The sequence below is a fragment of the Drosophila sulfurigaster genome, chromosome 2L (genome assembly GCF_023558435.1).
Source record: "Drosophila sulfurigaster albostrigata strain 15112-1811.04 chromosome 2L, ASM2355843v2, whole genome shotgun sequence".
In the NCBI taxonomy this organism is placed as follows: domain Eukaryota; kingdom Metazoa; phylum Arthropoda; class Insecta; order Diptera; family Drosophilidae; genus Drosophila; species Drosophila sulfurigaster.
The window spans coordinates 28,651,551-28,678,775 of NC_084881.1; the positions used below are offsets into that span (position 1 = coordinate 28,651,551).

Consider the following 27,225-nt stretch of genomic DNA (forward strand, 5'->3'; position numbering starts at 1 on the left):
AGCTGTATTAAAGCAGAAGGAGTCTATTTTGAATAATATAAATTGATTTTGCCGAAAAAAATACTTGTTCTGTCTTTTTGTTAAAAGTCCTGTTTACTTTGGAACGCACCATGTATATTCTGGGTTATTCGTGGATGCGAGATCTCAGATCTTAGAAAAGAATTATCATCCTTTGGTTTTTATACCCGCTACCAATAGGGTAGAAGGGTATTATAACTTTGTGCCGGCAGGAAATGTATGTAACAGGTAGAAGGAGGCTTATCCGACCCTATAAAGTATATATATTCTTGATCAGCATCAACAGCCGAGACGATCTAGCCATGTGCGTCTGTCCGTCCGTCCGTATGAAACACTGGATCTCAGAGACTATAAGAGATAGAGCTATAATTTTTTTTCGACAGCATTTGTTATGTTTGCACGCAGATCAAGTTTGTTTCAAATTTTTGCCACGCCCACTTCCGCCCCCGCAAATCAAAAAAAAATCGAATAACAAGCGTAATTTTTAGAGTTTCGAATTTTGGTATATATAATAACAACTATATTAGTTATGATTCCTGAAAATTTGGTTGCGATCAGATAAAAATTGTCGAAGTTATTAGAGGAATACTTTTGTATGGGCAAAAACGCCTACTTACTAGGGGTCTTAGTTCCTTTGGCTGATAATCTGGTATATTGTGCCGTCTATGGTATATTTTGAATGCGGTGCTATATACCATTTGGTATATTTTTAGTATTTTTGCAGTATATTTGTTATATTTTGAGAATAATATCGCAAAATATATTGCTTTTATTCAAAAGAGGTAGCGGGTATCTCACAGTCGAGTAAACTCGACTTTCTTACTTGTTTAATTTGGTTGCGATCATTTAACAATTGTATGAAATAATTTTATATAGCAAAAGTCGACTGTTGTCGACAGGACTTAGTTGCTTTGGTTTGGAATCTGGTATATTTTGTACGATATAGTATATTTTGAATGTAGCAGTATATTGATATACGAAATATCTTTTGTGTATTTTAGGGCTAATCCATAACATATTCATGAAAAATTTTCCGGGTAATCGACTCTATTCTCTATATTCTAATCTTCTAGCGTGCAACAATCACTTTTTTTTTGCAATTTGCATTATAGGAATTCGAGTTCGGTTATTTAACCGAAAGTTTCATGACTAATTGCATAATATGATTATACATTTGAAACACTTAATCGAACTTTCTACAGCATTGCGCCTCATACAACTTGTCAGTTATTTGTGAAACACGAAGAAGTAACAAGCTTACAAGCGATGAAATACGGGTGGATAATATTTGTGCTATTTCAACTCGTTCTATTGCTGTCGATGCAACCGAAGGAGGCAAGTGGCGAATGTTGTCTCCCTTCTAATAATAGGTGTGCGGACGGCACAAAAAAGACGCCTTGCTGTGGGTACAAACCATGCGATATTTTGTGCTGCAAATGCAAATGCAGACGACGCAAAAGGTGAAACATAAATTTAACATTTTAAAATTCCTATTTATCAGAGAGAACTTAATGAGCATATTTTTTTTAGGTTTGTCCGGCATGGTGAACATTCTCAAAGGTAACAAAATTATTTGGTTAACTATTGCTTTAACTTGACATTGAGAATCCAGGCATAAAAGTTTCATATTTTTTAGGAGTTCCGGTCGTCATGATCATCATCATACCCATAGTCGTGATCATCACCACAAACACAAAGGGTAAATATCAATTTTGTGCTAACTTTCCGTATTATAATTTAACAAACTATATGTTCTTAGAAGAAAACATTCCGATTCCTGCAAGTACACAATTCTCGCCATGTGGACATCAAAGGAATAAGCTTTTTATAAACAATTCATCTAATACTGAGAATTAAATTGCTCTTATTGAAGTTGAGTTATATTGATATACGAAATATCTTTTGTGTGTTTTAGGACTAATCCATAATAATAATAATATTTTCATGAAAATTTTCCGGGTATTCGATGGTTTTCTCTATATTCTAATCTTCTAGCGTGCAACAATCTCTTTTTTTTGCAATTTGTATAATAGGAATTCGAGTTCGGTTATTCAACCGAAAGTTTCATGACTAATTGCATAATATGATTATACATTTGAAACACTTAGTCGAACTTTCTACAGCATTGCGCCTCATACAACTTGTCAGTTATTTGTGAAACACGAAGAAGTAACAAGCTTACAAGCGATGAAATACGGGTGGATAATATTTGCGCTATTTCAACTCGTTCTATTGCTGTGGATGCAACCGAGGGAAGCAAGTGGCGAATGTTGTCTCCCTGCGGGAGTTTATTGTTGGGACGGGACGTTTGCCACGCCCTGCTGTGGAAAAGATAATTGCGATATTTTGTGCTGCCGTTGCAGATGCAGACGTGCATGGTGAAACATAAATTTAACATTTTAAAATTCCTATTCATCAGAGAGAACTTAATGAGTACATTGTTTTTAGGTGGGACCGGAATAGGCATGGTGAACATTCTCAAAGGTAACAAAACCCTACTTTTTTATCTAAACAAAAATTCTTTGGTTAACTATTGCTTTAACTTGACATTGAGAATCAAGGCCTAAGAGTATCATATTTTTTTAGGAGTTCCCGTCGTCATGATCATCATCATACCCATGATCGTGATCATCATCACAAACACAAAGGGTAAATATTAATTTTGTGCTAAATTGCGGATTTATAATTTAACAAACTATATGTTCTTAGAAGAAAACATTCCGATTCCTGCAAGTACACAATTCTCGCCATGTGGACATCAAAGGAATAAGCTTTTTATAAACAATTCATCTAATATTGAGAAATAAATTGCTCTTATTGGTAATGGAGCGTGGCATGCAAAAATTCCAAGACTGTCTTCTTTCAATGCCAATGTTGGCTGTTCAAACACTGCAACCAGAAAACGCAAAAGATATAGGCATAGTCTTCGTGTTGGGCGAAACCGAGAGCCAGAGTATATTCTGGGCTAGTCGTAGGTGCAAACATTGCAAACCTAAAAAACCTGGGTCACAGAGAATATCTATTGTCCTTATGGTTTAATTTGATTGCGATCATTTAAAAATACTTTTATATGGCAAAAGTCGACTGTTGTCGACAGGTCTTTGTTGCTTTGGTTGGCAATCTAGTATATTTTGTACCATATAGTATATTTTTAATGTAGAAGTATATTGATATACGAATTATCCTTTGTGTATTTTAGGGCTAAGAACCTACCCACCAGAATTCTTAGTTGCTGTGGCTGACAATCTGGTTTATTTTGAAGTGTATGGTATACCAAATACAGCCTTTAGAATTTTGTGGTATATTAATTTGGTATATTTTAAAATGAGTACCAAGTGTGTAAAGGTGTAAAGGATATCTCTCATCTTACTTGTTTTTATTTAAGACTAAATTTGACTTAACATTTAAAATGATAACATTTTGTGAAATGTTGCTTTCTCTAAAATCATATATTCTAGGGCATTCGACACTTTTCCCTATACCATGGCTTGTAATTATTTCGAACATATGGGCTTCTCAATAACTCACACCGTCTCCTGCTCATATGTGTTTATACCCAGCTCTGGCCTCTGGCTCACCTCTGCGCTACCTTCGACTTTCTCAGGCTGGTTCCCATGGCACTGCAAGACTTTCAAAAATTCAATTCCCGCCAAATGCAAACTCCAGCAGCGCCTTGCTAAACAAATTTTTAGCGCCTCTACCTTTTTGGCAACGTTTGAGATGATTGGAAAAACAAGCGGAACTGTTAACTAGGACATGTGTGTGAAGAAGGGAAAGAGCACGTACCAAGACCAAGACCGAGACCGAGACCAAGGCGTAGGTGCGATCTGTTGTTGTGCCACATGATAATGTGTAGTTGTATGGTAAATTTGGCCATAGTGTTTGCGCTTTTCCCATAGCGCCAGGCGTGCTCGAGGGATTTCTCAAGGAAAATCTCACAGGCACACATTACGCGACGCGGCGGCGCTTGGTCAACACACAAAAAAATTAAGGAAGAAAAACACACGAGTCAGAGTTGCATATGTTTCTAGGTTTTTGGTTTTTGGTTCGTGCTAAAGGATCTTCCCAGATCCAGAAGGGCACCAAGCTGTCTCGCCATAGCTATTTGTTGGTTATTCAAGAAATTTCCATGTGGTAATTCCTATCGCTCTCCCTCTCTCTCTCACTCTCTCTCTCTCTCTCTCTGTCTGTCTATCGATATTAGCAACATTATCATAAAGAGCAATTTTATAACTAGGGTTGCCAAAAGGCGGCAACGACTTTTTCCCACCATCGCGTCTCGTCCATGTGTGAGGGAAATCCTTGCTATTGGTTTTTTGCTGCCCGCTGCTGCTGTTGTTGCTGCTGGGAAAACGCCAAACCAAAAGCAATTCCCACTGTACCTGAGTGCGAGACACAAACACGTGGCCAGTAGCTGGCTGGCGAGAGAGGAGGGAAATGCAATCATTATTAGCCCGCTTTGCACTCTCAACTGTGGTCATTTTGAGTGCACAGGTTGTAAAGACTTGAGCTCGTTGTTGTTGTCTTGTTGTCTTGTTGTCTTGCCACACCCACCCATTGCCTGCCACACTTGACTCTATGCGCCGGCGCAGGCTTTTGCGTTTCTCATCACTTCGCAGCTCAGCGGGACGACAGGTAACGACACTGTGCACTGTGCAGAGCTCAACAGGTAAACACATTCGCCAATGACAACAACAGCCTGTTGCTACCGACACGTGTCAAGTGTGTGTGATTATTTGAGAGTGCTTCTATTGCCCTGTCAGCAAACTACCTGTGACTTTGAATATGATATAGACCAAACATTTAAATCCAATTAAATCGAATCACGGCCTTAAAAACAAATCAGCGAATATATTGATGTTGCTTAAGAATACTTCTTGTTTTAATTACAAGTCTTGTCTAATTACAAGTTCGAGAATATTGACGTTATTTAAGAAGAAGTCTTTTTTTAAATAATGCGATTAAAAATTTGACACACACAATTATAAATAAATAAGTCGAAGAATTTTACACAGTTGGATAATCTCTTTAGCTACTTCCCTTTCTATTACAATTTAATGGTTAATTTTCCGGTAGATTTGGGATGCAAATTTAGTTGCGACTTATTTATTTATAGTAAAAAAAACATTCCAAGCAAATAACTGCAGTTAAATTAAAAACCAAGACTGCCTCAACACTGTTTTGTTGACAATTATATATTATTGTTTTACGATTGATGCGAGTTCGATTATTCAATCAAAAGATTTGTGACTAATTGCATAATATCATTATACATTTGTAACACTTAATCGCACTTTAAACAGCATTACAACTCATACAATGTGCCAGTTAAATGTGAAACTCCAAGAAATGCTGAGCTTACACGATTGGGGAAAAAATGAAATACGAGTGGATAATATTTTTGCTATCTCAACTCGTTCTATTGCTTTCGATGCAACCGAAGGAAGCAAGTGGCGCCTGTTGTCTTGGCGATTTTTGGGGCTATTGTAAGGACGGCTCATGGCATACACCATGCTGTGGAATATGGAAATGCAATTGGTTATGTTGCAACTGCAAATGTAGAAAGAAAAAGAAACGTAGTTTTGAGCACATGTTAGACATTTTCAATGATATATTCAGTATATCGAGAACTTAATAAGCTTTATTTTCAGTGGCACGCCAAGCCATGAAGAACATCAACAAAGGTAAGGCATTCATTTTTCAGATTTCAGTTTTTCATTTGCACACAGAACATTGAGAATTGGTTAATAACAAAATTCTCTTAAAATTTTCTGTACGATCGCTCTTACTGGAGATAGATAAACATGGATTTAAAGTTTTATGTTTTATAGGAGGAGTTTTCTTCGCCGTGATCAACACCATGGCCGTGGTCATCAACATAATCATGACCATCACAGTGATCCTTTTCATCACAATAATCGTGATTATCACCGTGGTCGTGATGATCACCATGATCCTTTTCATCAGCTTTATCGCGATCATCACCGTAAACCCCATGATCACCAAAATCATCATATTCATCAGCATTATCATCACCATGATCATCACCATGATCATCACCACGATCAGCACCATGATCATGGACACAATCATCACAAACACAAAAGGTAAATATAAACAATGAGTTGAAATACAGATTTATAACTTAAACTATAAATGCTTTTAGAAGAAAACATTCCGATGCCTGAAAGTAAATTCTACAACTTGTTGACGACTGTCGTATCGATGGATATATTCACTGATCTCATGTTATGGGGTGTATTTTATTTTACCTTCATATTAAAAGCAAACATTAAACTTGACCAGAGCGATATATTATTACTACACCATTGACTAGATTGCTGAGAGCGAAGAAAACTAGGAATAAATTTAGCCAAATTTAGGTGTTAACATTGGGAGTTCGTGTTGTAAAGCCAAAGGCACTGGCTGACGAGTCCGTATCCATCATATTGATATTGGCATCATGTGGATCCGTTGGTGGCCCGGGATTCCGAAACTGTTCGGCCGAGATGCGGGTGAGCAGAATGCCAACACCCTCGATGAGGGAGAGCAATATGCCACCAATGATGGCACTGCCAGCCATCGAGGCGAGCCCGTTGCGTGCTGCCAGAATGCCACCAGTGGCTGCACCGCTGATAATCGAGTTCCATGGATCCTCCTTCTTACGGAAATGCACCAGCGTGCAGTCGATGGTGCTAAACATGCCGCCCCAAGCAGCAAAATTGCCGGCGATCACCGGCGATCGCGACTTCACAGCCGCCAAGCTCCCAACGAGGCGTCGACTCAGTCCTTGCGGTGCATTCCTGAAGCCCTTGATGGCCTGAAAGATGCCACCGCCAATACAGCCCATGGCGAATGCTCCGCCTGAGTCATCGACAATGCGATAGGGGCAAGGTTCACGGGAATATTCCTCCATTTTCTAATGTGTAATTCCTTGCTCTTGAGATAAAGATGTTGAATGGTGGGGGCAGGGGAGTATAAAGTTTGATGGCCAAAACTCGTTCAGAAATGCGAAATTTAACAATTTAAACTAATTTTTCAATTGATTGTGTTTGTTGATTTTGAGAGATTTGAGAAAGAAGAACGTGCTCGTAACATGACACTTAAATCGTCTGTCAAAACGAAAGTCACAAACTCTAAATGAGTGAAGGCTCAAAGGTTGTCAAAGCAAAAAGAGTAAAGAGTAAATGAATTGTAATTAACTAACGGATCGAATAGACGAATTGAATTCCTTAGAAACCATTCAGTGAACTAGTCAATGTTTTAAAGAACTGACTAATTGAAGTGAATGGAGATACAATCGTCTATCAAAACGAAAGACGCAGCTTTAAAATGAGTGAAGGCTCAAGAAATTCCTTAGCAAAAAGAGCGTCGCATTTGTTAGTAAAGACAATAAACTGGAATTAACTAAGTGATCGAATAGGCGACTTGAATTGTTTAGGAAATCAAGTGAATTAAGAAACAGCTAAAAACATTAATTCAATTCAAATAAAGAAATAATACTATAATCATTATACATGCCAGTTATTCTGTGAATATTTGTAGACATAATAATATTCCACTGATTTGCGTAGTTAATGTTTTCATAGTATTTGTTAAATGCGCTTCCCTCTAAAAAGGTATTTAAGACCCATATTCATAAATGCGCTGATACGATAAGTCGTCTGTCGTTGAGTATTTCATTATCATATTATGATCGTCATCATCAGCTGCAAGCCCCTCCGAGTGTGTTGGGTTGACAAACAAAACTCGGTTCGGTTCTGCTCGCCATGGCAAATTACTCGAATATTATCGGAACACTTGGCACGAATTAACATACACACAGAATCACTTAAAACAGGGCCAGTCAGTCAGTCCCGAAGTAAACACATAACGAAACGCACGTGGGGCTAGAAGAAGACTGGGGACAGGGATCGGGATCGGGAGGTAAGGAAAAGAGCTTCGATAAGCAAAGCAGCGTTGCACAAAAGGTTAAATAGCACAGCAGAGAGCGTAGTTAACCATAAAATTTACTGGCTCAGCCTTAAGGTCTGCCACGCAGCTGGATGGTTGTCTGGAGGGTTTTTTTTTTCTTTATTTTATTTTTTTTTGATTGAGGTGGCTCGACAAAGGCAAATGGTGGGAAACGGAAACAATGAGACCGATTGTCATCGAGTCCAGCAGAAGCTTGCGATTGCCCCATCGTCATCGGACTAACTTACAACCATATACACGAAGTTTTCATGCATAATTATCACGCGAGCATAATCAAAAATGTTTTTTTTTTCCTTTTTCAAAGCCGGTCGCAACTGTGTCTACACAACAGACTTTTTGAGGGGCGATTCTCAGTATAACGCTATGGCTATATAGATGGATATCGCAACTTGCAATGCTCTTTACAACAAGGTGTCAAACGCTGACAAATGAAAGTGAAACTTGCCCAAAAAAAAAGCAGACAAATATAAATAAAAAGGGACACCTGGACACACACATTGCCTAGCGCCAGTCTCTAGAGAAGGTCTGAGTTCTCTCTGACTGACTGTCTGTCAAGTTGACATGTAAATCGTTAGAACGTGCTGGATTGATTGTTCTCACTTTAACGCGTTTATTGATTGTCCCCGATCCGAGTGATGTGGGGGAAAGGGGGAACAACAACGATCACTGATCATTTGTCAGACGAGAGTCGTTGTCGATAAACTTGTGTAATTTGTAATTGTAAATACGCGAGAAGCTTGTCAACTGGGCACATTGTTGTTATTGCCGTCTCTTTGTGTTAATGTGGGCACATTATGTGGAAACTATTCAAAGGATTGGCAATTTCTACGAAGGATTCGATGGTCAGTTTCTCACGAACTCAGTTTGATTAACATACATTTTCATGGGAATCATTAGATAGTTATCTTTATGAACTGCTGCCGCTTCAGCTGAAGATATTACAATATATTCTTGCTTTAATCAAAGTTCCGCAATCACCTGCGAAAAAACGACAGCAGCTGTTATGCAATTTCAATTTGGTAGCTGCAGGAATGCAGATGCGAAAAACTCATTTACCTACGTAAGCATTCAAATCGCTGTTGTGTTGTGCACATGCCAAAATGCGAGCATAAACAATGCAAAACAATTGCGGTTGCATTACCCTAGGAATATGAAAATACCGAATCAAAAGGCAGCAGCAGCAACAAAAGGACTCAGGTAAGCGGCGCAAGGACGAGACGTCGCGGCGATGGCATGCCGCCAAAAATATAAGAGAAGGAAACGAAGCGCAGGCGCTCTCGAATGGTGCACTATTGTTTGTCACACTCTCTACCTTTTGCCCCTCCAGTCTTTATTCGTTGTGCTCCCTGCATCAACTGCTGTGATTATTTTGATGACGACGCTCAACGTTTTGGTTTTGTTCCTGTTGCCCATTGTGCGCCCGCAGATGCAAGTCAACGTCCGAGTCGGAGTCTTTCTCTCTCTCTCTCTTTTGCACTCGCAATCTTCTATTTCGCTCTGCAAACAGATGCACGTCTTGCCAAAAAAAAAGAAATCCCTGGCCAAGACGCGCCAAAGGAGCAGCTGTCAATGCCAAGCCACCAACGCGCCAGCCAAGCCAACACCCTCAAGAGCAGCAGCATCATCATGGTTGACAGTTTTCTTCGTTTTTTTTTTTTTTGCTTTCAAGCAACTGATTTGTGCTGCCTGCCTGAGGACGACGCAGATGCAATCCTTGTGCTGCTCTCTGGATAGTTTTCTTGGTTTTCCGTTGCTTGTATTGTTGGGCGACCGTTACACCGGTGTAATGAGTTTTTTCCATTGCTTTGTCTTGGGTATTTCTCGGCGTATTTTTTTTTTTGCAGGCTGCCCAGCGAAAGGTGTTAAAAATGCTGTCAATATGGGCGTAATGCTCGACCTAATATCTAGCTTTGTGATTGCATCAGTTCAGACTTCATTCTGCTCCAGTTTTATAGTCTTTGTGCGGCAGCTAATTTCGTTGGTTATTAAAGAATAGCATATCTGATAGAAGATCAGCTATAGACTAGGGAAATGTTCTATTACTTAACTGTATTTCCATTTTAGAACAGCTTTTTGAATGTTTTTCTCTCTTCTTATTTTATTTTAATATTCCCCTAAATAATTACCTTCAGCTTTAGTTTAAATTGCATTTAATGGAATTACATTATGTTTTCTTGGAGGAAGCATTCTAATGGTTGCAAATGGTATTCATTGGTTACTTGCTAAATATATTTTATGCCATTCTCTTAATGTCTTTTTGAAGTATTCAAGTTCTTTACTTCCTTAAGTACTTTCTATTGAAATACAATGAATAAATACAACTATCACTACAATTTGGATTTCCTTCTGTAGACTGAAAATCTTTGTAAGCAAGCAGCTGTAATCTACCAATTATTTCAAAATGCAATTTTCTTGTTATCAAATTTAGCCTATAGTTCTTCTCTTTCTTATTTATAAATGCGATGTCTTCCGCTTCCTGGGGACCTCCTGCAACTTAATCGCCGCAACAGCATCGTAAAATTGTAAAATATTTATTCACTTCATTTTTTAGGAGACACATTTAATAGGCTAAACAGCACGCTAAGTCAAAGTACTATCAAGGACATAGAGTAGGGACAACGATGTGTGTTGTAGGGAGTGTAGTGAAGACAACGCGTTGACACAGACAATGAGGATAATGCGCAGGCATTGACAGGATAACGAAGCATGAATAGGCACGAAACCTGCGCGAATCTCTTTCTCTTAAAAGAAGTCGGAATCAAAGTCAGCATAGAACACAACACAACAGAGCACGAGCAGATGGCAAGTGGCAGACACAGTCAGGTCATGAGGATGCGGAGCTTCTTCCTTTTATCCATCATGCTGGGGGGTTGTTGCTGGGGGTCATTCACAATTGGGCGAGAACAATGGATCACAGGTAGCTGGTAGCTCATAGCTGGAGAGGATTAAGCGAAGCGGCACCCGCACCCGCACATAATCGTCATCGTCGTCGTCGTCGCATCTCGATGCGGTCAGGTGATCCAACTTTTTGATTTCTTCTGGCTAAGGACATTGATACGCCGCCGTATCCTTCGTTCTATAGTTTATTTGGGATTCTTGGAAGCAATTCCTTTCGCTGGCTTTTCAAAACATTTACTCCAATGTGTCTGCTCGGTCGATCTGTCTGTCCCTCTGTCTTCGATCGTTTATTGTGTCATGAGGTCCTGTGTCTATTGATTGTGCAATGCACCCGGTGCCCAAGGCCCGTGGCAGTGATTTCATTTTTGTGTTGTTCTTTCAGCTTCATTCTTCTTTCTTGGCTTCGATTTCGATTTATGGATTGGTAGTTCTTTTGTCCGTGCCAAAAACTCGGCTCGGCTCTGCAGTTGTTCCAAGATCTGCTCTGGGGGTAGTAATCAACCATTCATTGTCAACGACATCACACATCGTATATCTTGGGCCATAGTTTGTTTTTTTCTTTCCATTCTATTTTTTCAGTACATGTTTTCTTATTTCTTTTTGGCAAAAGGTGTGCCAATGCACCGGGCCAGGCTGTAATAACCGAGAAGAGCCGGGAGACAAGTACAACGATAGTTTGATAAACTTAGGAAAATTGTGTTGTAAACTTACGAGATTCTACCAAACTTATCATAGGATATTTATGTTTTAAGATGTACTTCTCTAGCTTTGAGATACTATTAAGAAAATCTAGTCTAATAGTTTCCTTGAATATTGTTCTCTAAGACATCGCTTAGCATTCATCTCTCTCCATTTTTGCGCTCCATTTGCTGCACTCATCTGCTGACCTATAACTGCTCTCGCAACAATAGAAGGCATTCTCTTTTCAGGGCATTGTGAGAGAGACAAGGTGCAAAAATAGGATGGCATTATTGTTTGCGAAAATAGGACCGACAACATAAATACCTTTGGGACGCACCTGCACAGATTCTAATGGCAACTGTGGAATCAGGCAGCGGAAAAGGGTTTTTCCGATCAGGCAACTGAATGAAGTATTGCTGCTGGTGCTGGTGGAAATCTCAATCTTGCCAAACCATAATCTCTACCTAGCTAATGCTAATGAGCGGGCGAAACCCGCAGGAGAATCCATAGCAGGTACTTATAGGACAACAAGTGCGAGAGGGTTTCCATGGGATATTCGGGTTTAACCTGACTTATGAATGAAAGATCGCGGGTTATTTCGCGATATCCTCGCGGGCAATTCCGCGCACGATATTAGCGTTTTGGATGATCATTAGGTAGTGGCTCGTATGCTTGTTTATTGCGCGGAATAACACACGTAATAACCAACATTGTTGGGATCGCCCGTTAGGTGTGTGTGTTGGTAGGTAGATGGTAGGGAGGCAACTTCCCAAGGCGCATGAAATTCCCGAGGACGCTGACCAATCGCCGCTCGTGTTTGGCTTGAGTTTCGTTGACTGCGTAATTGGATAAGCTGGGAAATTACTTTAAATCCAATGCGCCGATCCACATCCGGAGTGAGAGCAGGAAAATCCATCATAGGGAAACTACAAAATGGAAATACAACAATCTATCGATTACTTGCTGGCTGCTTGTGTGTTCCCATCACACACAGCGAACCTTTGAACCTTTGAAGCACTGCCATTGGTCATTGGACTGAGAGAGTAAAAGAGTCGCGATTGCCTCTTGGGAAATTGGAATTTTGCATGCTGCACTTGGAATTTTTCGATTTTTGTGCGTTTTTGTCATCGCCTTGGGTTTATCAAAACTTTTGGGTTTGCTACATTTGCTTAGGTTTTTTCTCATTTCGCGTTTCACACATTTCCCTGGGAAAGTGCGATGTGCTCGATCGGGAATATGCGTGTGATTTGGTTTTTTTGATGACTGGGAAATCAAAAATTGTTAGTATGCGGGCTGTGCTGTTTTTCCCTAGGCCATGGACGTGGGTAAAAACAAATCTAGTGCCTCCCTATGTCCTGCCACGATGTGGGACAGTTGTTTGGTGTGCATGTGAAATGAGGCAAGTACAAGTCAACGAAGGAAGTGATGGGCCGAGTGCAGAGGATCCCACGACTGAGGAGATTACGAGATTTTGTTATGAAACATTAAAAAGCCAGCAAAGGCTCCCACGTTGCTCAAGCTGAAGATTACAGGATTGTATTGAGGTTACAACACATCTATAAAGTTAGGAAACTTGAGAGGTAATTTCGAGAACATCACATTTACCTTTAACCTGATTTGATACGAAAAAGTCTAAAGTGATCGAGCAGCACACGGCATAATAAGTTAGTGGAAAGTGTCCCCCTAAGAGCTAATAGATAGCTACAATATACTGCATCGACTATTTATAGCTTTACTTATGGCTTTAGGTGCAATGTCAATTGTAGAACCAGCCGAGCACAACACAACACAACACGGCGCATCTCAGGTTCAATTTGCCTCCCCCCTCCGGTGTGGCAGATGCGTCGAAAACTACCCCGAAAGTGGAAAGTGAGGGAATCATCCAATTTGACTGGTGAAAAATGCCGCAACTTATAAATAGAAATTGTTTCAAATGTTTCCAAGTGCTTGGCGAAAGCGAAACTTTGAAAATTCCATGGATGCTGACAATACCTGCGACGCAGATTGACAAGAGATTGGGAGACGAAGTAGCGCACATGCTTTGACGAGTTATTACCGAGCACCGATGTGCTCCGCGGGTAATACGAGTAGGTGAAGTTGTCACAAGTTATGCGCGTTGTGATCGTCGCAGCAGAGGGAGCTTGGATCATTACCTGGCAAAAACTGAGGGAGGGTGCGCCTGCGTTCCAAAAGGGATTCTCAGAGAGCGTATGTCAGGTAACAGGTAGTGCGAGCGAGAGAGCAATATAGAGAGGAAGAGAGAGCAAACGGAACGAGAGAGAATACGACAAATGGGAAACACGCAATAAGGGTATGGGAAAAGTGCCTGAGTGTGTGTGTGAGAGTTGCTGCTACCTAGCAGCATACACGTGCGTCTGCTGCCTGCGAGCATGTGTGTGTGTGTGAACTGAAGAAGAACCACCACCAAATGGGCAGACGTCAGGCAGTCAGCAGCCCCGCTGCCGGGCATATAAAAAGAGCTCGCTCTGCCCTCGACCTGTCACAGCAACCTCAGCGCTCGTTGAGTAAGCAACTCTCTCGTCTCGTCTCGATCTCGAACTCGAACTCTCGAAAAAGTGCTCGGAACTACAAACAAACACACATCAACATAACTATATTTAACATCGCATCATCAAATAATATCAACAACATATTCGCTACCATGGCCGTCAACTACAAAAGCTGCCCGCTGAAGAAGCGTCCCATCGTCTTCGTGGATGAACTGCCGCAAACGGAGGCCTTGGCATTGACCAAGAGCTCACAGTTTGTCCCAGCAGTGATCCAGCAAGAGGAACAGCCACAGGATCTCTCACTCAAGCGCAAAGCCAGCGCTCTGGATGACTTTGAGGATTACGAGCTGCCGGCAAAGCGTGAATACGTCTTGAATTTGTCCAAGACAACGCCACCACGCCGTGCCTGCTCACCGCTCAGCTCGGCTCTGCTATCACCTCCAGCCGAGCAGGAGGAGTACCAACCCACCGACATTCACATGCGTGGTCTGACTGCAGCCACTGCCGGATACACAACGAATCCCTATCAATCGGCCTTTGTTATGGCCGCCGGCTGCAATCCGATCTCGGCACTGTGGAGCAGCTATCAGCCACATCTGAATGCTGCCGCATTCCCATCGCCAGCCAGCTCGCTGGCATCGCCACACTCGGTCTACAGCTACCAGCAGATGACACCACCATCGAGTCCCGGCTCGGAGGCCAGCTCCGAGCCCGAGGATCTCTCGGTGCGCAACGACATTCCACTGCCGGCACTGTTCCACCTCTTCGATGAGGCACGCAGCAGCAGCCTGGCCTCGTCTTCATCCTCCTCTGCCTACTCTTCGTACGCCGCCTCCCACAGCTCCAGCAGCAGCTCGACCAATGCTAGCTCATCGACAGCAGCATCGACTGCGGCCAAGAACTATCGCTACAAGTGCGACAACTGCCAGAAGATGTACTCCACCTCGATGGGACTGTCGAAGCATCGCCAATTCCACTGCCCAGCTGCCGAGTGCAACCAGGAGAAGAAGCAGCATTCGTGCGAGGAATGCGGCAAGCTCTACACCACAATCGGAGCCCTTAAGATGCACATTCGAACCCACACACTGCCCTGCAAGTGCCCCATCTGCGGCAAGGCCTTCTCCCGCCCATGGCTGCTGCAAGGACACATTCGCACACACACCGGCGAGAAGCCATTCCAGTGCCCCGACTGCCCGCGCTCCTTTGCCGATCGCTCCAATCTGCGTGCCCATCAGCAGACCCACGTGGATGTGAAGAAGTACGCCTGCCAGGTGTGCCACAAATCGTTCTCCCGCATGTCGCTGCTCAACAAGCACACCAGCTCCAATTGCACCATCACAATTGTCTAGACTGCGACTTGGAATCTGAATCTAGAACAACGACGAACCAACATTCCGCTGGCAAGGATCTAACCCAAAGCAAACAACAACTGACAAACTGACAATAAGCCCAACTCATAGTTAATTCTAAGCTCGATTTACTCTCGGTTTTGGTGCTATAGCATATAATACTCTCTCTCTATTTATTTCGTTTTATAGCTCTTAAGTATTCTGTACATTTGTCCCGAACATTTATCAGACAGCATTTGACCAAATTGTAATAGTTTTTAGTTAACTGCTATTTAATTTATACACAATTATTTCTAGTTATGTTTAGCCAATGTTAATGTTAAGATATTTATAGTTCTTAAGCGCATATTATATATTTTTGATAAGAATAAATTTTACAAAATGACAAAAGAAACTCAAAACTGTTTTCTCAATATCAAGTGAAGGAAAAAGAAAAAAATATAACAAAAGATAATCCAACTATAAGAGATTGTTGTATAGATATGTTGTTGGTTCATCTTTGTTCCATTTTTCTTGGGGGACGGATATGCAAGTCCTATTTCCGTTTTGCTCAGATTTCAAACAGCTGACAAACTAGCAACAATTTCTCTAAACTATTCCATAACAATATCATATTCTGAGCAGCGAAAAACACCTTTCCCAAAGGCAAACAATAAATGCTTGTGCACTTTCAATTTCAGTTCGGTTTTTGGTAGAAGAAGAACTTCCTCTTAACCCGCCCCTAATATTTCATCAAATCATATCAGAGAGTAGATTTTTGCACCTTTGGCAAACGCAAATATTTAATTAGCTGCCCCTATTGACAACAATATCAAAAGGTTTCCTGCTCCTTTTTTCAATCCAGCAGCAATCCTTTTGCTCCTCGCATTTGTTTACACAAAGGATACACGACGCATGCGCTCCGACGCAGGTGATAGACGTACCAATAGGACAACAAGGACAACGACAAGGACGACGACGACGGCTGCTTATCGAAGCCTGTATTTGAACTAAATGATTGACATGACATACGGCAGTCTGAAGAGTCCTTAGACAGCAATTTGTAGCCTGCTCTTATCTAGGCACACTTTGGAAAACATTTGAGGAGCATCTTTCGATAGTGGAAATGCATTGATTATGCTTAATTACCTGTGTTTCCTTTCCCTCTCTGATAAGCTCTTTTACAGGTTACGTTGGCAGCAGTCACGTAGTCTTTAAGACTGTGCCACAAAATTCAGGCGGCAGTTTTAAAGGCGCAAAAGGATACGAACATTAGTGACATTTTGTAGCAATGGCAACACCTTTCAACCATAAATAAAACACATACAAAACGCAAACACACATGTTCCTAGAACTGCACCTTGGCTAACAAAACACAACAAAAAGTAATCATTTCATTCTTGTTCTACTGTTTTTCTTCCTTTTAGTCGTAATCAGAGCGCGTCGCATGTGCAAAAAAAGAGAAGGACAATGCAAGTACCGCTATGAGAAGAAAACACCTTGCGCACCTTGAGCGAAACGGAAAATCCAAAAGAACTCAGCTTCAGCTTCAAGCAGCGAGCTATATACACTGCAAAAAATTGTCAACATAACTGCATAGATTTTGTAAACCTTTTTAAATTTCTATTCGATGATATCTCTTAGAAATATGAAGTAAATATTTCAGCTAACACATCTTAATTGTGGTACAATTTACATAATACCTATAAAATGCATTGAAGTGTGGAATGTCCGATTTACAAAGTATAAACCTAACATATAAGATACTAATTTAAGATCAAAATAATATCTCTGATATAATAATATACCATAATATTTTCTTTTAAAATGATATGATTTTGAAGTTATTTATTTAATTTCCCTTTACTTATGATCAGTAAATTAATTGGAAAGATATTCAATCTATTTTCTCCTCCCATTCTACTCGCAATTTTCGCAGAGTGTAGCTGTCTGTACCTGTCGCCCAGTTGTCTGCATTGTTGCCTCAGTTGCCTCGTCACCTACTGACCCAGTACTGCGAATGCAGAAAGAAGTTCTTTGGCTTCATCTGCTTGTGTGATGTGTGCCGCTTACTATTGTTGCGGCATCCTTTTGGTCCGGCTTTAGGCCATTGCCATTGTCCTGTGTTTAGCCGCAAAACTCGTAGCTAATCATTGCTCAGACGACAGCACAAAGCGCGCACACACTCGACTCAGCCGAAGTCAGAGCAAATCCTTTGATTGAATGACCAACAACAACAACACGAACAACGACAATGGTAAGAACAACAAACAAGAAGACGAAGATGTGGTAAGCACCTGAAGCTGCAGCTTTGAATCAACGCGAATCTGCTTTGCAGAGCAGATAACAAATTGCAATTGACAGAGGAACCCAAGTCGAGTCAATCGGGGAACAAGATGCGATCGAATTCGCAACAAAACATATGAGTACGATGCTTTTTTTTTGTTGTGCCATACAAATCGATGGCTGGCCATGATACAAGTCACAGCATTTGTAATTGCCGGCATTGAGAAGCAACGGTGAGGGGCAAACCGTGATTAAGGGGGCGATCAGGAGGCGGCATAGAGAGGATCGCAAGCGAGCGGAACACAAGACAAAGTTGGGGCAATCAACGAACGGCGGCGCATGTCACACAGCCACCAAAAAGAAGTGAATGTAGTTGTTTGAACTACTACTAGATACCCTGCAAATTTAAATGAGATTGCTAATAAGGTGAGGAAGTATGAAGAATGTGAATTAAGGTGAAACTATTGAGTCAATGCACTGCAAATTTAAAAGAGAACGTTAATGAGGTGAGCCACTATACAAAATGTAAATTAAGCTGAAAGTATTGAGAGATTACATAGAAAATTTTAAAGAGATTGTTAAGGAGGTGAGGAAGTATAAAGAATTTGAATTAATGCGAAACTCTTGAATGAATAAAGTTTTACTTCTCTCTCAGCAAATTTGTCAATTAAATAAGAGGTGATCAACAATACAAAAATTTTTAGAAATCAATTATGACCTATATAAAATATCATCTACAGTACAACAACTTTTAGAAACAATTCTGATCTTTATGAATAATGATGTACAATACAACAACTTTTAGAAATCATTTATGATCTATATAAAATATGATCTACAATATAACAACTTTTAGAAACCAATTCCCAGCTTAATGGCTACTGATGTTCGGGCTATACTTTCGAATCTTTTAGCATATTTTGTAGATCAAATGTAGTGCTAAGTCTCCAATTTAAAACTTTACATTTTAAATGAAAATTTGTATTATTTTAAGCATATGCTATTTTAAAATTTTCTAATTTAATTATTTGTAGCCTTGTTTTCACTAATAGGTATTTCAATATTTGCTCTTAATTACTTCAATTGTATAAATTTAATTGAAACTCTATCAAACTAGACAACCCGCTTGACTCCTTATGTGTGTTTACAGCGTATGCTAAGCTCATGCAAAACAAACATTAGGAAATGCAATACGAATACGAGTCACAACAGCAGCAGCAGCCACTTAGGCAGTCACTCAGGCCAAGCCAGGCCTAGGCTGAGAGTTGCAGGCTGCATCTGAAGCTGAAGCTGAGACTGAGCTGAAGCTGAAGCTGGGAGTCGTGGTCGTGGTCTTTTTCGTCGTTTAGGACGTCTGAGATTACGACGATTACGTTTTACTCCAAATTTGTATGCTGCCAGAGTTGTAATTGAAAAAGCATCAACATTAATCTTGGTAACTCTGGAGCACTCGTCGCACTCGCCTTCGATTTCGATGTGGATTTGGATTTGGATTCGAATTTCGTAACCCCCGCCAGAGCAGATCGAAGATAAGCAAACAGAAGAAAAGCAAAAACCAGTGAATCGGGTGTCTCATGTGGGGGCTGTTGCTAGTTACTTTGCTTACTTTGCCAAACTTTAAAACATGGCAAACACAAAAAAACAGAAACAGAAACAGAAACATATTGCTTAATCGCTGAGCTCTCAGATGTGGAGCACTGAGATGAGATATGATCTATCTCTCGACAAGTGGAGAGCTATATGTGATGTGATGTGATGATCGTCAAGCGATCGCAGCGCATAAATCAAATGCCTGCGGAGAAATTGCAGCTGACAGCAGAGCCACGAGTTGTGTGCTATGCTGTGCTGTGCTGTGTCTTCTGACATCGTGGACAACTGTCTCGTAGTACTTCTTCGAGTACTCTACATGAATGCTTTATGGCTTTGGCATATGCAAAATGATCGTGGCCAGCATTCGACACCCATTTCTTCCCCTTCTTATGCTGCCTGGCTGTCAGCGATCTTTAGTCAGTCAGTCAGTTAGTCACTAACAGGCGGCAGAGGGACAGTACAGTGTGAGCGACCTTAACTGTAAAGCACAGCCACAGACCGCATTAAGTTCTAGGCTGCGCCTCGAGTTACCTCGCAGCAGAAGATCAGCGGAGTCGTGGCGTTAGTTGTCGCTAAGTGCAACTCGTTGCACAACATCAAGTTGTTCGTTGCTAGCGATGACAGCGTGTTGCGTGTCGTGTCGTGAGCGTATCTCCTCATAATCCTCAAATGCAAACGTTCTATGTGATCTATGTGACCATCTCTAGATTGCAATTCTTTTGGCTTTCGCTCGGTTCGTGCCTGTGTTTGTCTCTGCTGTAGATCGTCAAGCGTTGATAAATGTTGTTACTTGTCGGTTGTTGCAAGTTGCTGATGTTGCTGATGTTTGCTGTGTTCAGAAAGTCGCCGATCGATGGGTGGTTGGTTATAGTTGACATGTCGTTTTGTGTTTCCCTTGGCTCATCATCGTCGTCAGGCGACATGACCAATGAGCTCCAGAGAGACAACGGCAATCGTGGTCTGTTGTGTCTGTATCTGTGTTGTTGTTGCTGCCACACAGTGATTGCCCTTGACAAGTTGGTATTTCTACATTGGCAAACGGTTAATTGTGGCTATGATTTTTGTCTCCTTAATTAGTTTCTCTCACTGACAATCTCTCACTCTCTGCCCAAAAAAAAAGCAGCAATTACTTCCTGCTTGGCGGACGCATCTTCGCCAAATCAATTTGAATTTTATAAAAGACAGATCCAAAAATAAATATTGCATAAAGAGTATAGCAAAAGAAGCGCTCAACAACAAAAAAAAAGGTAGAAAGTAGCGCCTCTCACAGCAGCACGTTTACACGAAGAAGCATATCCGATTCGTTCGTTAATTTGCAGGCAAATCGATTCATTGCTCTGCTCCAGAGATTGCATCTACTTGACACACATCGCACGCAAATCGATGCGGTAGCTTTTACAAAATACTCGCATATATGGAGAATGTTACAACAAGCCAACTTCCCCCCTCCGTTCGCTTCCTCCCCCCGCCAATGAAGATGCGATGTGATGAGCAATGCGACAATCCGACAATCCAAAAATAACTAGCAATAGCAATTCGATCGATCCAGAAATGCGACAGACTGAAAGCAGAAAGCCTACGACACAAAAAAGAAATGATTTATGTATGTGACTTTCTTCCCGCTATCTGAAAGCAGGCCTACATCAGCCAGCTGCGAAGCTGTGGAACATGGCTTCATTTCACCGACAGCTTAGAATTTGTATCTTTTAGGCCTGTTAAGTATCTATCTATCTATCCCTTTGACTCGAAGGTGTAGCAAGAAGTGCATAGAACGGTAATCCAATAAAAGTCGATGAACAAATATGCTAAACTCTGCTTGCTGCATTCACGTGCCAAGAAGAAGTTGTCTTTGCTAGACAATTGGTTGCTATGCAAATCGATTGATCTATTCGATTCAGTCCACCTGGATGCTCACGATGACGTCGTGCAGACTCTTGAAATATGTATGAGTATAGAAAGACTTTCTTCCGTTTCCGCTACACACAACGATGACGTCTGCAATTCCCCCTCATCTATTCTAAAGATGCATTTTATGAGCCACACACACAGAAGTGTGTTGCTGCCACACATCGTAAACTAACAGTTTGTAAAATGGCAATTAACTTTATCATCTTAGTAGACGCACAACTGTTGTCCGTCTGTCGATCTATCTCTCGTCGTTACCTGTTCTGATTTGAACACTGAAAGTGAAACCGTAAATTTGGCCCCTGAGACAGACAACGCCTTCGGTCTTGAGTCTTTTTGGCTATCGTATCAAACATCAGGTGTCGACCGGCGGCTTCTTCAGTTCAGTTCAGTTCAGTTCAGTTCAGTGCAAGAAACCCAAATTAAAACTCTAGCAATGATCATTTCATTGAGGCTAGAGCTATCCCGGCTGTCGGCGGCTTCATCAAATTTTGGTCAGTTTGTAATTAATTTCATTCTAGCCAAAATAGTTACATCTTCTTCCAGCACCATATGGCGCACACAGGTCCTAGTCCTGGTCCTGTCTGTTGCCCCACACACGCCTACCAAACAACGCAGCTCGATAAGGTTCACTTGCTCTCTCTTTCTCTCTCACTCGCTCTCGTTTACTACTTCTATCTCGCTCTTGACTCGCTTAGTTAGTGGCAATTAACACGACACGCTCTCGGCCTGTGCCGTTCGTGTGTCGAGTTATATTTCTACATAGTGCGGGGGATGTGACTTGGCTAGCAGCGCGCATTTGGCCATAGCTCACTTTTCATCAATTTTTGGTAACAACAACAGTTGGTCAAATGTTCCTTCTGACCCGTAGTTTTCCCTAATGAATTCATTCGCTTCACTTTTTGGTTGTAAACTCGGGGTTCATTATCCTCGCGTGGTCAGTTGTGTTAGCCCCCCTCTCCTCCCCTCTTCCCTGGAATTGTTAAAAGGATTGTGCATTCTACAGAATTTATTGGGTGTGTCCGACATTTATTAGTGGCCGCGGCCACTCGATCTGCTCTCGCTTTCGTTCTCTCCTCTCTCTTTTAATGTGCCATCAGACTGCATTTTTCAGTATATTTCGATCGTGTTTTGATAAGCGGTTGTACGTTGTTTGTCTGGGTTTGTGCATAAAGATTAATTAAAGGGTTCGTTTTGGAGAGAGAGAAAGCAAAAGGGGGAAAACAGTCAGTAAAGTATAGTTTAATGATTACGTTTAGATGCATTTACGAAATGACTTTGAAAATTATTAAACCAAAGGGTTAAAGGACTCGAAAAGAAAAGAGAAAATACAAATTGTTCTATACAATTATTCATTCTACTTTATCAAGCTTCACAGTCTACAGAATATAGCGGCAATAAATGTTAAAATTCTCAATCCAAAGAATAAAATAGTAAATGCATTTTCCCTAGACAGCACTTGCCCAACAACAGTAGCTAATAATAACTCGATTTGCAACTATGTGAACAACATTTAAGCAAAGTATAAACACAATTTAAAAATAATGTCAACTATATAAAACAATTTATGGACTTACCCAATGTCATCAAGAGTAGCTGCAAATAGACAGAGAGACTGGTATTAAAAAAATATGAATTTCATTTGCGATTTTCATAATAAACTTGGCATTTCAGTTTATTAGTTTGAAATTAAGACGTATTGCAGTTAAAGTGGACTATTAATGGAGTAACGTGTGAGTTCAATTGGGTCTAGCAGCTTTGTCTAAATATGATTTGTGATCTCGTGTGTGTGTTTGCAAATTAGCATATCAAAGGTGAATGCAATTAATTTGCGAATTTACATTTCTGCAAATGGCAAGAAACGCAAATTAACACCTAAAACACAAGTAAGAAAGCCACAGTCGAGTGTGCTCGACTATAAGATACTTGGTACCCATTTTTATTGAAAGCTAAACAATGAAGTATTCATTTTAAAATATACCGAATTAATATACCACAAATATACTAAAAAATATACAAATGTTATATTCCGTATATTGATGCATTAGTTTAAATTATACTGTAAAAATACTACAAATATACTGAAGGCTATATTTGGTATATATATATTTGATTCAAAATATACCAAAGGATATATTAGGTATATTGATATAGTACTACATTCAAATAATACTGCATTCAAAATATACCATAGAGTGCAAAATATACCATATATATGTATATACCTTATAAGGTCGGAGATGTCTCCCTCTGCCTCTTTCATACATTTCTTGAAGGCAGAAACTTATAATACCCTTTTACCCTATGCTTACCGAGTATTAAAAAGCAAATCTCAACTGTAACCTGTGTGTAGCGGAACTGGAACTAGAATTGAAATTGAAGCATAGACATTTATCAAACTATATATGTATATATCGTGGCCATATATCCAATTGCACCCACATGCCACTGCAGCACGACGCTGAACTGGCGCCAGAATCAGAAACAGAGTTGAGTTTAACTCTGAACGCAGATTCAGATTCCGGGGCGAGTTCTTTTTGCTTTGCATTCGCACACTAAGTTTTCAATTAAAATTCAAATTGATGCAAACAAGTGGCCAAGCCCCATTCCAGTGCAGAGTCAGTCTCCCCTCAAGTTGGAGTTGCAGTTGCAGTTACACATTGCCACACAGCGCCCAATCCAAGTCCAGGTTCAAGCCTCGCATTAACAAATTGAAATTTGCTCGCGTCGCTTTGACAATGTGCAAACGCCCCCAGACATCGTTCGTCTACTGCACAACGTTTACGTTTGTGCAGCCTGATTTCTTTATTTCAATAATTTTACATAGATTGCCTGCCCATGGAGCCATAAACATTACTCCAGCCAGCATAAACAGAATAATTCGAATTTCGAATGCCCAAGCGCAAAGCCATTGACATCGAGTTAGGAACCGCGTCAAACTGTCATTTGATGGCGTCGCCAGCGACGCCCGATAGTATCGCCAATTATTGCAGTTGCCTTTTGGCAACTTTTCCACCAATATGTACATACGTATATATATAGTTCAAAGTCAAAGTATTGTGGTTATCTCTCAAGTTGATCTAGAGTTTGATTAATTGGCAAGTGAGTGTGACTTAGCCTCTGGCTAAAATGGGAGTGCAAAGCTCGAGAATAAATTATTTGCAGCCTGATAACTGACAGAGAGCTGCACAGTTCCTGAAAGTCTAAGCTCTACTCGTAATTGCAGCCTATCGCAAAACACTTTTCATTTAGTTTGAATGCTATTTAAAAGGAAGTTTTATACCGCCAATGCTACAGCTTATCCTTGAAGCATAAAACGATTAATTAGAAGTTGGAAGAGCAAAGTTCAAGGTATTAGAGATCATTTAATGATATTTACTTAATGTTAAGAGAGAGAGAAAGAATATTTCTGATAGATAAAGTGCGGAGAATATATTCAGTATTTGTTAAGAATAGCTTTTAGATAAAGTGAGGAGAATATATTCTTAGAGTTTCCAGCCTCAACAGCTCATGGCTGAGGAATTCAGTAGGTAAAATTCAAGACTTAAGCTTGCAGTTATAATGATATGATATGATATTAATGGTATGCTCATCTTTGAAACACAAAACCATAAAGTATAACTTTATTTATATAAACAAAGTTCAAGTATGTGAAGTCTGTTTTTATAACTTCAAACTATTCAAGATATGAGAGTATAGCTGATATATCAAATGATGTGAAGTCTGTCTTATTAGTACATCTTCTTAAATTCAATATTTCCTATTCTTAGCTTCAAAAATTGGATACGTTATTCTTCCATCTAAAACTTAAGTTTACTACGTAATTATAAGAAAAAAGTTATATAAATAAAATGCTTTCAAGGTGTTGCTGAAGTACAATTTTTGCCAGTCAAAGTCTCTCACTCCTTAGCTTCAAAATGAAGCCCGTAATTATAAGAAAAGTTATATAGATATTTTATCAAGAGTGTTGCTGAAGTATCTGCCAGCCAATGCCTCCCATTCAAAATGAAGCCTGTCTTAGATCTATTTTAGCATATCTTTAATTTCAATTTAGTTGCCCAAAGTATCCGTTAGATCGTGCCCTCTTTCTGTCAGCTTCTGTGACCATTCACAAAGTATTTGTTTGCGAGTCAACGTTACGCATTGTCAACTGAAGCAGCCATAGTTAGCTGCTTCGCCTTGCCTTCCGTGTCAGACAGTTGCCCCGCTTGCGTTGACCCCCCCTGAAAGTTCCCTGTAGCAGCAACCACCACAATACAATGACATTTCCTAGTTTTGCGGTCGGTCAAAAGTCTTCCTGGAGTAGAGTTACGGCAAGTGCAGGGGCCCAACTCTCACTTGGCGTGCAACCCGCAACCAGCAACAACAACAACAACAAGCGAGCGGCGCTCAACTGGCAGGCACATAATGCAACATGACATGCGCCGCATGTGCAACACAACAGCCGAGCAAATGTTGCAAATATGAGTTCATTATTTAAACGTTGACCAAAAACAAATTGACAAGTAAATGCGGCACATGGCTGAGTTTTCCAGCTTTTCCAGCTGGAGGCCAACTAGAGCTCAGCTTTGGCTCTTGCTCTTGCTCTAACTCTGCCTGCAACTCCAACGCCAACTCGGAGTCGAAGTCGAAGTCGGTGTTGCCTCTGGTGGCCTCTGTTGGTTCCTCTAGGTGGGTTCGCATTTCTGCTCCAATAGGCTGCGGCTGCTTCGATGATGTTGTGTCCATGTGACGCACACACACACTAACATACACACACCAAGGCGTGCTCTTAAATGGACGACGCGTTCGTCGCTCCGCGTGCCACTTCAAAGGCACAAGAAACCGCCACAAAGCGCCAGCCGAGCCACGCACCACAGTGCGCGAGAGGCGCCTTCTTTGGTGGCTTGGCTTGATCTTTGGCCAGCTCTCGAGCCTCGATCGTTGGGCTGCACTTCCCACTTGTTTGCTTGCTTGCTTGCTCATTCGTTTTGCAGTTATGAGTTGGCAACAACAACAACAATATTGTTGTCGACGTGCAACGTCATAGGCTCAACTTGTTAACGCTTTGGCCTACAGTGTAAACTTGCGCCTCATCCTCAAGACTCAAGACCTGTGGCATGCTGCCCCCAATGCTGTTGCTGTTGTCGTTGTTAATGATGCCTTATAATGCCAGCGCGCCTGATTTGCCACAATTTATTATGAAAATCGTAATAATCTCAGCGATTCCTGAACCCACAAGACGCATTTGTCTTTGACGTCGGCGTCGTCGACGTCGGCGCTTATCTTTCAGCCTGAGTTGCGACTCCAGTGCCAACTCTGACTACGACTGCGACTACGAATCTGTGTGTCTAGTCTGAGCCCGGCAAAAGGTTTTTGACTGTGGCCTCCAGCCCATCCGTCAGCGTCGTCGCGTCGATAGCTGGTTAATGCTTTTGGCCGCGGCCGCGGCCGCATTTGCCGCTTTGGTAACACGATACGCAGCAGTTCAAGTGCCTCCCTCCATCTACATCTATACATCCATTCAGTCAGCCAGTCAGTCAGCCCACTCCCAAAGTGAAGCTGTGGCCAACAACTGTGCGCGTGTCATATTGGCATTTCCTCTTCTTGGCTGTGAGGCAACGCCTACGTGACCATCGTCCAACACTGGCAACACACACACACACACACACAGACAACGAGGCTCGTCTTAAATCGTTTTCAAATTGATTTTTGCCGTCAAATTTGCACAGTCGGAACGGAACACAGCAAAGAAGCGGGAAAGGATGTGGATCATTTCATGTTGCGCTTGTTGTCGTCGCAAAATGTTACTAATAGTTCGAAATTACAAGCCAATAATCGTTTGTTTTTGTGCAGCCCTCTCTCATTGAGCATTCGCATTCGGTTTTTGCAATGCACAAACTGCGAGTATGTAGGTGGACTCCTTTTGATAAATGATACGAGTGTGCAAAGCTTTCTTCTACTCAATGCTAATGCATCATATATAATGCTTTATTTGACATACAACTAATCAAACTGAAGAGCAGTCTTTATAAGATTAGTTCAAACTACTTTCA

General features: G+C 41.1%; 4 protein-coding genes across 9 annotated transcripts; 3 read left to right on the forward strand and 1 right to left on the reverse strand.

The window, feature by feature from the left end:
• Positions 1-1,105: 1,105 nt before the first annotated feature.
• Positions 1,106-2,862, forward strand: LOC133842626 (lysine-specific demethylase 7B-like). Of its 5 annotated transcripts, none has more exons than XM_062275840.1 (4): positions 1,106-1,478; positions 1,549-1,578; positions 2,605-2,667; positions 2,731-2,862. In XM_062275840.1, the coding sequence occupies exons 2-4, from the start codon at positions 1,560-1,562 to the stop codon at positions 2,823-2,825; spliced, it is 177 nt and encodes a 58-aa protein (XP_062131824.1). In that variant the 5' UTR covers positions 1,106-1,478; positions 1,549-1,559; the 3' UTR covers positions 2,826-2,862. The 5 variants fall into 5 exon arrangements, with proteins under 5 accessions (XP_062131824.1, XP_062131802.1, XP_062131795.1 ...); XM_062275818.1 differs by lacking the exon at positions 1,549-1,578 and adding an exon at positions 2,467-2,502 and having other exon boundaries at positions 1,112-1,478; XM_062275811.1 differs by lacking the exon at positions 1,549-1,578 and adding an exon at positions 2,467-2,502 and having other exon boundaries at positions 1,141-1,478; positions 2,728-2,862.
• A 2,474-nt stretch (positions 2,863-5,336) lies between these two features.
• Positions 5,337-6,726, forward strand: LOC133842593 (uncharacterized). 2 transcript variants are annotated; one of them, XM_062275763.1, is made up of 4 exons: positions 5,337-5,610; positions 5,670-5,702; positions 5,850-6,125; positions 6,185-6,726. In XM_062275763.1, exons 2-4 carry the CDS (start codon positions 5,684-5,686, stop codon positions 6,349-6,351), a joined length of 462 nt encoding a protein of 153 aa, XP_062131747.1. In that variant the 5' UTR covers positions 5,337-5,610; positions 5,670-5,683; the 3' UTR covers positions 6,352-6,726. The 2 variants fall into 2 exon arrangements, with proteins under 2 accessions (XP_062131747.1, XP_062131756.1); XM_062275772.1 differs by having other exon boundaries at positions 5,853-6,125.
• Positions 6,263-7,127, reverse strand: LOC133842588 (mitochondrial import inner membrane translocase subunit Tim17-A). Its single transcript, XM_062275749.1, has one exon. It carries the CDS (start codon positions 6,932-6,934, stop codon positions 6,398-6,400), a length of 537 nt encoding a protein of 178 aa, XP_062131733.1. The 5' UTR covers positions 6,935-7,127; the 3' UTR covers positions 6,263-6,397.
• A 6,865-nt stretch (positions 7,128-13,992) lies between these two features.
• LOC133850594 (protein snail) lies at positions 13,993-15,810 on the forward strand. The gene has a single exon (XM_062286720.1). It carries the CDS (start codon positions 14,000-14,002, stop codon positions 15,428-15,430), a length of 1,431 nt encoding a protein of 476 aa, XP_062142704.1. The 5' UTR covers positions 13,993-13,999; the 3' UTR covers positions 15,431-15,810.
• The last annotated feature ends 11,415 nt before the right edge of the window (positions 15,811-27,225 follow it).